The 11,104-nt window shown below is 46.0% G+C and overlaps 1 protein-coding gene across 8 annotated transcripts in view; it reads right to left on the minus strand.

Annotated features, from left to right (window-relative positions):
• The window catches only part of LOC144500760 (protein AF-10-like), a 213,661-nt gene extending 206,373 nt beyond the window's left edge, over positions 1–7,288 (minus strand). For all 8 annotated transcript variants that reach the window (XM_078224169.1, XM_078224166.1, XM_078224162.1 and 5 more), the window contains exons 1-2: positions 6,976–7,288; positions 4,856–4,935 (exon numbers count right to left, since the gene is read on the minus strand). In XM_078224169.1, coding sequence (XP_078080295.1) covers positions 4,856–4,935; positions 6,976–7,084 — 189 coding nt within the window. In that variant the 5' untranslated portion in view covers positions 7,085–7,288. The remainder of the gene's footprint in view (positions 1–4,855; positions 4,936–6,975) is intronic.
• Between the last annotated feature and the right edge of the window lie 3,816 nt (positions 7,289–11,104).

Here is an 11,104-nt window from a genome sequence, read left to right on the forward strand (position 1 = left end):
ATGGAACATAAAAGTAGGGATATTTTACTGCAGTTCTACAGGGTGTTGGTGAAATCACATCTGGAGCGCTGTGTACAGTTTTGGTCTCCTTGTTTAAGAAATAAAAATTATTGGAAGCAGCTCAGAGAAGGCCTTGAATGGGATGTTTACGTTATCGGAAAGTTGGACAGATTGGGCTTGTACCTGCTGGAGTTTAGAAGAATGAGAGGTGATCTTATTGAAACATACAAGATCCCGAGGGGGCGTTACAAGGTAGATGCCAAAAAGATGTTTCCCCTTGTGGGAGAGACCAGATCTCGAGGACACAGTTTAAGAATAAGGAGTCTCCCTTTTAAGACTGAGATGAGATTTTTTTTTCTCTCAGACAGTTGAGTCTGTGGAATTCTCTTCCCCAGAGAGTGGTGTAGGCTGGGTCATTGAATACTTATAAGGCTGAATTAGACAGATTCTTGATTGACAAGGGTGTCAAAGGGTATCAGGATAGCAAGGTCACATTCAGATCGGATCTTATTGAATAGTGAAGCAGGCTCAATGGGCTGATTGGCCTACTCCTGCACCTGGCAACCAGTGTGGATTAGACAGGTGCCAACAGCATGGTGTTGAATCCCCATTCTGAGCAGGGTGGCTTCAGAACTTTGGCGGGCAGCACGGTGGCACAGTGGTTAGCACTGCTGCTTCACAGCGCCAGGGGCCCGGGTTCAATTCCCGGCTCGGGTCACTGTCTGCATGGAGTTTGCACATTCTCCTCGTGTCTGCGTGGGTTTCCTCCAGGTGCTCCGGTTTTCTCCCACAGTCCAGACACGTGCGGGTTAGGTGGATTGGCCATGCTAAATTGACCCTAGTGTCAGGGGGATTAGCAGAGTAAATGTGTGGGGTTATGGAAGTAGGGCCTGGGTGGGATTGTGATCAGTACAGACTTGATGGGCCAAATGGCCTTCGTCTGTATTTTAGGGATTCTATGAAGAACCTGTCTCCATGCCTTATGGTGGAGGTTTCATTGCTGTGGGTCGAAGCTGCCCCCAGACGGAGAACTGAAGAAAAAGAAAACACACAGACTTCTCAGGACCTCCTGTGAGTGTTTATGTGGAGCCCATCCAATTCCTGAATCGCACTGAAACAGCTAACCTTTCCCAATGGCTGAGTGCAGCTTCCAACCCAACTCTCACTTGGAGCTAAAGAAAATCAAGGAGGTTTCAGGATTGATCCTTTGCCGTTGCTCAGTTAATGCGGCACCAGGAATGTTGGAAGTGCCCTAAGCTTTACTTCAACTGGAAGAGATGGAGAAAAATCAATCAGGGCTCCAACTCCTGAATGTTACTGAATGACTATTATTGCATAAAAGGTGTTCTTTTTATGCAATAAGCAGGAGAGCGGGCAGGAGTAAGGCAAAGATGGAAGTTCCTCTGTTCATGTTCAATTACTGACTGCGTAAACACAGTGAGATAGTTTCTAGAAACATTCCAACACATGCATTTAGGCTGTGTTAAAATTTCCCTCGATGAGTAATCTTGCTTCATTTGAGGTGTTGGCTACGCAGAGTCAGCAGGAGAAAACTGTCCCTACTTCAGCTAAGGACAGAGTGTGACGTGGGCATATTTATTCACAGCCCCCACACCTCCCTTCGTCAACTGCTGAGCCCCCTGCCAACATTCACCAGCCAGAATAATGCTTGGAGCATGGCCACTTGAGCACAATACCAAAAGACTGTCATCACCTGTGGGAACTGTACCTTGTACAAATTAAAGGCTTTCAGTTGACGGCAGCATCCTCTTTATAGAGGGGTTAAATGACTCATCTGACAGATAACAGGAGACTCGAAACATTCAGAACACGACAAGCAGGTTATACAACGATAACTCCATTTCAATCTAAAGCACAAATAGTTCAATTTGAAATATGCAAGGTCTGGGGGCCAATATAGATCAGCGAGGACAGGTATACTGGGTGAACAGGAGTTGGTGTGGGTTAGGAAATGGGCAGCAGAGTTTTGGTTGAGTCCGTCTCACTCACTCAAAACCCATAAGGATGTTTTGTGCAGGAAATGCAAGTGTCAACCTTGCTCAATAATCATGGCTCTGCAGAAACTGTCCCAGGGCAATGTTATTGCGGGCAGGTGGAAAACGTTCCACTTCCTGGGCCCCAACATCCTTCGCTTTGATGAATGAAAAAAAAAACACAACTTCCTTTAAACTACAAAGCACAAGGCCACAGGATCTGAATAGATTCTGATCTGTTTCTCATAGGCTCCGTTTCCTGTGTAACAATTGTATTTGTATTTTTTTTTGTACTAATGTTGCTATCAGGATATAAATTGTGCGCTGAGCTGCGCAACTTGCTCCTATACTACAACTCCGCGGTCCAAGTAGTGGTAACCAGGAGGTGCCAAGGACTGGCTTTGCCTCTGCTGAATGTGATCAGGGAACATTGGCGAAGCTGCATCCATCCCTGTTCTGTGGCACTGGTAGTCATGATGTGGAGATGCTGGCGTTGGACTGGGGTAAACACAGTAAGAGTTTTAACAACACCAGGTTAAAGTCCAACAGGTATATTTGGTAGCAAATGCCATAAATACCAAAATGCTGGCCAGTCAGCAACACAGTAAGAAGTCTCACAACGCCAGGTTAAAGTCCAACAGGTTTATTTGGTAGCAAATGCCATTAGCTTTCGGAGCGCTGCTCCTTCGTCAGATGGAGTGGAAATCTGAGTGGGAAAAAAAAGTGTGGCACTGGTGGCAGCCACTATATCACCCTCTGTTTGCTAATGCCAGGCAAAATTCCAATAGGATGTGAACCCTCTGACTTCCAGGAGTGGACAAATTATATCTCCCCAGCCTATCCTTTCCACATCCCAGTCCATTTCTCATTCCCAAGTTTCTGGATTGAATAAAGCCTTGTTAAAAAAAAAAATGGAGGATTGCTTTGATTCCGTCCCATTCCTGGGAGTCTCGCTGCACTTAGCTTTGAAGTGAAATTCTCTCTCTCTATACTCCATCCTTTCTTATAGTTGCCTCATGCGCCAAATTTGAAATGTAGGGAAGGTCATACAGCAGCACCAGGCCAACATGTACATGCACAATTACAGTCACAGTAGGAGTCAGCAGTACTTACAGATATCACAACAACAGAACAGTGGTTAGCACTGCTGCCTCTCAGCGCCAGGGACCCGGGTTCAATTCCGGCCTCGGGTCACCGTCTGTGCAGAGTTTGCACATTCTCCCTGTGTCTGCGTGGGTTTCCTCCAGGTGCTCCAGTTTCCTCCCACAGTCCAAAGATGTGCGGGTTAGATGGATTTGCCATGCTAAATTGCCCCTTAGTGTCAGGGGGACTAGCAGGGTGAATAGGTGGGGTTATGGAAATAGGGCCTGGGTGGGATTGTGGCCAGTGCAGACTCGATGGGCCAAATGGCCTCCTTCTGCACTGTAGGGATTCTATTCTCTTATAATAACAACGTTTAATGTACAAGGATATAAAATGACCAGTGTGCTGTCAGTTCTCTCAGTAACTCACCAACCAAGCAGTGGCAATACTCCAGTGCCACACCTAAACTGTGATGCCTAACCAGTGAATGTCAGCAAGCTCCATCAATGAGAGTTGGGGATGGGAAAGGGGCAAACGGAATCACAGAATGTTCGCAGCACAGGAGGAGGCCACGTGAATCTGTTGAGCACTTGTCACGGCTCTGCAAGAGCGACTCAGCGAGTCCCACTCTCGTGCCCTTCCCTCCTACACCACTGAATAACACAGCTACAGCCAATCCCACAGAATCCAGCAGTTACTTGGAGAGATGAGAAACATTGGGGTTGTTCTTCAACAAGGGAGTTTTAATAGAAGTATTCAAAAACAGGGGGGTTCGGTTACTGCTTTCTGTGGCAGAAAGACGATAAACAGAGAACACCAATTTAATATAATGGCAAAAGAACGAGGGGGAAATGAACAGAATTTATTCTAAGCAGTGAAATACGATGCTTTAGAATACACTGCCTGAAAGGATGGTGGAAGCAAATTCAATAATAAACTTTCAAAAGGAAATTAGATAAATACTTCAACGGGAAAAATTGCAGGGGAACAAAATGAACTGGATAACTCTTTCAAAGAGCTGGCACAAGCCCAGTAGGTCATCTGGCTTCCTTCTGTGGCGTATCAGTCAATGATTCCACATAACAAGGGTTAAAGTTTATTTATTAGAGTCACAAATAGGCTTACATTCACACTGCAATCAAGTTACTGTGAAAATCCCCTAGTTGCCACACTCCGGTGCCTGTTCGGGTACACTGAGGGAAAATTTAGCATGGCCAATTCAGCTAACCCGCACATCTTTGGACTGTGGGAGGAAACTGGAGCACCTGGGGGAAACCCACGCAGACATGGGGAGAACATGCAGACTCTGCACAGACAGTGACCCAAGCCGGGGAATCGAACCCAGGTCCTTAGCGCTGTGGGGCAGCAGTGCTAACCACTGTGCCGCCATAACAGTAGGGGCGAGAGACAGGAAAGTGATGTTGACACCACAATCAAATCAGCCATGATCTTATCGAATGGTACAGCAAGCTCTAAGGGCCAAATGGCCTACTGCTGCTCCTAACCCCTATGTTCCTATGTGTACTTCTGGCAAGGTCAGTGGGCAGGACTGATGACTTTGTCTGCTTTATCAACTCTTCAACCCAAGGGCAGCTCAATATTAGACCACTTCATTCCAATAGTGCGGCTAAACTGTATTCGAGTTCCAACTTTATAAGTTACCTACACCATAAGCTCCACGTTAGAACCATCACAGGTAACGCATCACAAAGTGAACCCTTTGTTTTCAAGGGTTAATATAAAGTGAACAGAATTGAGGGAATTTGATAAATACACACCACTCTCGCAGCTCGCTCTTGAGATTCGCACTTCCTGCAGAACCACGGACCAGTTGGGACGTGAACAATTCCATAACAAGCTGCAAATAGAAACAGAGGGAAAGCAACCATAAATACACAATAATACACAAACAAGCTTTTAACAAGTCAGAGCAGCACACCCTACATTTTCATCTCCTTCCCTCTCCTCAAGGGTGCTGGCGTAGAGTTGCTGGTAGCACCCCCACCCTAGCTGCAGTACCTTTGGTGATGACCCTTTAACCTTCTCTCTGTGCTCGCACACACATTATGTATAAACAGTACGATAACAGAAGCCTTCTGGCCCAACGCCAAGAACACCTGCACATTTTCATAATCCAAACACCTGACTCTGTTCCTGATCGCAAGATTAATTTTATTTAATTCATTATTTATTTTTAAACATCTTTGTCCGGCACTGGCTGTTTGGTCGGTACAGTACAGAGTTGGAGAGTTCCAGGACTGATTACCCCAGCCTGCAACAAGATAGCATCATGAGGAGAGTTGGGGAGAAACTATCGTTCGAGTCTGATATGTCTCCGCCAGTTGTAATCAGTTACCAGACAGTCATCTTCCCATACATGCATGGACAGTGAGTTGGCAAGCTATTCAACTGTGGAGGATATAGACAGACAAACCAAATTACACACACACAACGGGATGCACAATTTTAAAATTTACTTTCTCACGTTTGGGTCCCTCCACAGCCTCAGTCCTCCAACTCTGCAACCCATTAAATACACCACCTTCCACTTATTCTGGTCTCATGTGCATCCCCCACCTCCCTCCTCCTCCTCCCACTGGTGAACTTGACTACAGCCATCTGGGCCCCAAGCTCAGGAAGTCCCACTTTAATCTCCCCCAATGTTCTCTCCTTTAAGACACTCACTAAAACCTGACTCCTTGACCAAGCTTTTGGTCACCTGTCCTAATGTCATCTTCCTTGGCCCAGTGCCAACTGTTTTGTCTAATTACCTTCCTGCAGCATATCGTGAGATGTTTAACCATATTTAAGCATGCTTTAAGATATAAATGCCCTCCCTCTTCGCTACCCCTTGTAACCCAGAGTCATGTTATTGAGGAGACTAAGTTTATTTATTAGTCACAAGTAGGCTTACATTAACGCTGCAATGAAGCTACTGTGAAAATCCCCTAGTCGCCACACTCCAGCGCCTGTTCGGGTACACTGAGGGAGAATTTAGCACAGCCAAAACACCTAACCAGCACATCTTTTTGGACTGTGGGAGGAAATGGGAACACCTGGAGGAAACCCACACAGACACGGGGAGACTCTGCACAGACAGTGACCCGAGCCAGGAATCGAACCTGTGAGGCAGCAGTGCTAACCATTGTGCCACCCATACTATGCCACTTTGGCTCACTCTGCCAGTCTAGGGGGGGGTTGAGCCTGGGGATTTTCTACTGGATGTAGTTTAATACCATATTAAGTGGTGCACTGAAGCAGCAGCCCACTGGACTGAAGTTAGAGCTTCTGGATGGTTGTATAAACAGTAGCACAAGTAGTTGCTAACAGCGATCCCAGCAACTAACAACCAACGTCACCTGTCAATCACAAGTGTAGGTGAACAAGAAGCTCCCTCAATGTTACTCCCCACTGAACACCCAGCACTCCGCCTATTGATAGTTCTGCTAACGGATTATTAATCACACACAGGTCAATGTGGCGCACTTAAAAGTACATCAAACGCCAGAGAGAGGGGGAAAAAAGTTAGATTGCATTTTTTTAAAAAAACATAGGCTCGCAAATACAGATCACAATATAAAATATTTAAACATAAGCATTAGCAAATATAAAACGTGACCAAAAAAAACCACACACACACAAGCAAGTCTACGTGACTGACAAGTGGCCTCCTCCGGCCATAGGGAGGAAAAAAAGACGGATTAATTGTTGCAACTTCTTGGTTTGAAGATGTTGCTATCACTGGCATTTTTTAAACATTGTCGATTTGGTGAGGGGGGGTTGAATTTCTAAGGTGTGAAATTAAGGAGTTAAGCAACTGCACCACATCCTCTTGCAAGCCTTTTTAAAAAAAATATGCCTTCTTCCTCCTCTCTCTCTCTCCCCCTCTCCCCTTTACCTTGATGGACAGCAACATTGCAACCATGCCCGTCACAGTAAACCAAAGGGTTCTCAGCCCATCCCCTCTCGTCAGAACACACGCAGCAACCTCCAACCATCTCCTTCATAATTCCCAGCCCGTCCCGATGTGCTTCTGAAAACTAGTTACAACAAAGTAACCCACAGCATCTCCTCTCCGACACATTGTTTCCCCATGTCTCTCACACACACACAGAGGGAGGGAGGGAGGGAGGGGGAGTCCCGTCCCTCTCTCAATGCATTGCAACCATTACCAAGGCGCAAGCGCTGCTCATTCCGAGAACTATGGCCGCAGAGAATAAATTCTACGGTTCGCCGACGTAGCGCCGATCGAAGCGGCTGGGAAGGGTGATTTCGCTAAAAAAAAGAGGCTCCTCTGTTTTTATATATATATATATTTCGCACCGTGAATATGTTCATGCAACGCCCTTGGCATCTTAGAAAAAAACAACAACCCCCCCCCCCCTGAGTGTGAGAAAGCAAAATTACACCCAACTGGTCCAAAGACTGGCATGGCCAATCAAAAAAGGGGCAAGTTTTTGTAGAGTGTCTCAGAGGAGGAGAGGGAGTTAAGAGGAAGGGAATTAAGGAGGGCAGAAGGGAAGGGAAGAAATAAGAGGGCAGGCAGGAGTGAGGAGGGAATTAAGTGGGAGGAGGGAGTTAAGAAGCATGGAGTCCTCCAAGGGGGTGGTACAGTTGGCATTGTTGTCTCACAGTGCCAGGGACCCGGGTTCAATTCCAGTTTTGGATGACAGTGCGGAGTCTCCCCGTGTTTGCGTGGGTTTTCTCCGGGTGCTCCAGTTTCCGTCCCCCCGCCCTCCACATTCCAAAGATGTGCATGTTAGGTTGATTGGTCATGCTAAATTGACCCTTAGTGTCCCAAGATGTGTGGGTTAGGTAGATTGCACATGCTAAACTGACCCTTAGTGTCAGGGGGATTAGCAGGGTAAATATGTGGGGTTATGGGGCCAGAATGGGATTGTTCTCATTGCAGAATGGGCTGAATGGCCTCCTTCTGTACTGTCGGGATTCTATGAATCCTAGAACTGAGAGCCCAGGCAGCTGAAGGCAAGACCACCGCGTGCTCCTACATTTACAATGACAGCAAAGGATATCAGCAAGAGTATCATAGACTTCACTGCATTTATTTTTGTACCATATTTGACCCGTTCAGTACTTTTTTCTAGGAATTGCCTTTGCAGGAATTGATGTTGAGTCAAGTCTTTCCAATAAATCCTTCTGTGGCTTGGTGGCAATTTTTGTCCGACTACATTCCTGTGAAGCACTTCAGATGTCTTCTCACGTTAAAGTTGTTGGTTCAAATCTCGTGCTGGGGTCTTAACCAAATAATCAAGGCTGAGACCCCCCCCCCCAGAGAAGTACTGAGGGAGGGCTACACTGTCAGAGGTGCTGTCTTTCAGATGAAACATTAAATTGAGGCCCTGACTGCCTTCTCAGATGGATTTGGCAGCATTGCAAGGGAGTTATCCCAACTCCTTAGCCAATATTTATCCTTCAAGCAATTTTTAAAAATCATTTCTTAACAGACTTGTTCTTCCCTTTGGGGAATTGTGGAAGATGTTGGAAGCATTCCCAGGCTGATTATCAGCCTGTTGAACTGTGCCATGAATACAATCTCTTCCCGTGGCCAAAGAGCCCTAGCGTGGGACTTGAACACACAGCTTCTGGGAGGAAAACCATCACTGTGATACAAGACCACCGATATATCTACAACCAGATGAATAAGGTAATTTATACCACCATTTTGAATGCACGAATTGGTTGCTGTGTTTCCCACATCACAGCCGTGACTAACAAGGGGCGGCAAGGTGGCACAGTGGTTAGCAGTGCTTCTTCAGAGCGCCAGGGACCCGGGTTCAATTCCAGCCTCGGGTCACTGTCTGTATAGAGTTTGCACATTCTCCTCATTCTGCGTGGATTTCCTTCGGGTGTTCCGGTTTCCTCCCACAGTCCAAAGATGTGCGGATGAAAATCTGTGAAAGTCCCCTAGTCGCCACACTCAGGTGCCTGTTCGGGTACACTGAAGGAGAATTTAGCTTGGCCAATGCACCTAACCAGCATGTCTTTCGGACTGTTATGTGGTTGTGCAGCAACCTGAAAGCACTCATGCAGCCCATGCACATTTGCTCATTTTAAGTTACTGTGCAAAAGGAACCGAAAGGGGACATACATTTAGAGAAATTGCCAGTGCATTACCAAAAAAGAGCGGGTACATTAAATGCAAATCTTTCCTTATACCTCACTTTCTTCCTTTCTTACTTTTTCTCTTCCCCTTGTTTTCTGAAGGTGCTGACTCAGTCTCTGTTGTTGTATTTGTGCCCCAGCACAGTGGTCAATGCCAGCAGACAATTTGACCATAGTGAGGCTAAGTACCCAATCGTCCATGACCCTATTTGTAACTGATATCCATGTGTATACCCTGCCAGCAGGTTCAGCTGGACAGTACTCTAGAATCAGGATCTTGGTGAATCTTCTCCTCAATACTCCAGTGTCTCAGTTGACATAATTCCAGGTCCTTTACGGTCCTAGCCTTGTACCATACCAGCGTAAGTAGTGCATGCACTCCAAGCTTATTTGTTACAAGTAATTGTGATGTGGCGTAACATGGGAGGAAGTTTGCAACTCAAGTAGGATTTCCTGAGGAACCAAGTCCAAATTTCGTGTAAAATGGAGGAACTTCAGGGGTGATAATTCAAGTTATTTTGAAGAACGTTGTTATCTTCTAGTGTAATTATTTCTTCTGTTAGAGAGCAGTCAGGAGTGAGATTAACACTTTAGCAAATGGACAACGCAGCACACACCCAGCACTACATAACTGGACTGGGAACTCCAGTCCTTAATCTTAATGTGGAACTTAAACCCACAATTTGCCAGGATTGTACAATGGGCGAGGGACTTCAGTCATGTGGTGGGACCAGAGAAACTGGGATTGTTCTCTCTAGAACTCTTGTATATTGGATTTACGCTGTACTTGGGACACAGAGAGTCAAAACAATGAAGCTTTACTTATAGGTGTGTTTTCTCTTACATGGCAGCTTTTTGTCTGCCTGTTTCCTACGCTAGTGACTTGTGATGGCACTTCCAGTGAATACAAGAATACATTAGTTTTGAAGTTTATTTACTATTGTTACAAGTAGGCTTACATTAATTAACACTGCATTGAAGTTACTGTGAAAATCCCCTAGTCGCCACACTCCGGCACCTGTTTGGGTACACTGAAGGAGAATTTAGCATGGCCAATGTACCTAACTAGCACATATTTCGGACTGTGGGAGGAAACTGGAGCACCTGGAGGAAACCCATGTAGACACGGGGAGAACGTGCAGACTCTGCAAAGACAGTGACCCAAGCTGGGAATCAAACTCGGGTCCCTGGTGCTGTGAGGCAGCAGTGCTAACCACTGTGCCACCGTGCCGCCCACAGAACTTCAGTAAGATAATAAGGATTAATACAAATACAAAACATTTCCTTTCCCTTTTAAATTGAATGACTCCAACAAGTTCAAAACAAGTTCAACATGAACAATAATCAATAAGTCCGTCACTATCAATAAGTCAGATGGTCTGGAGGTCATCGCTCTCGGAACAGTTGACGGTGAATCTCTCCCGATTTCTTTTCACTTGTGGTAACTCTGGCATTCTCATTTTTCCACTACCATCATTGGTGGTTGGTTTGATTGGCATTGACGTAGGAACCAGAGTTTGTCTCGGTGTCTGATCAGTTGATGAAGTGCTGCTTTCCTCAGCAGTGTCTGTTGGTGTCGGGGTTGTAGGCAGGTTCAGGTCAAGACTTTGTACGTTTGAACCTGGATTCTCCCCAGGTTCCAATTCTGGCGGATCGGTTTTCCCAGCTAACAGCTGGTCCACATGTCTCCTCCGGATAACATCATCTCTGGTCTGGACAGTATAAGGGACGGGTCCAATCTGTGCAAGGATTGTGGAAGGAACCCATTTCTCTCCTGTGGAGTAATCCCTCGCCAAAACTCCTTGTCCTTGGTGGAAAACTCTCCGCTTTGCTGCCGTTCCATTTGTCCTTGTTTTTGCTGTTGTATGATCTCTTTAGTTTTCAGATGTTTCAACAGGTCTAAT

This window comes from Mustelus asterias, chromosome 11, assembly GCF_964213995.1.
Source record: "Mustelus asterias chromosome 11, sMusAst1.hap1.1, whole genome shotgun sequence".
NCBI classification, from domain to species: domain Eukaryota; kingdom Metazoa; phylum Chordata; class Chondrichthyes; order Carcharhiniformes; family Triakidae; genus Mustelus; species Mustelus asterias.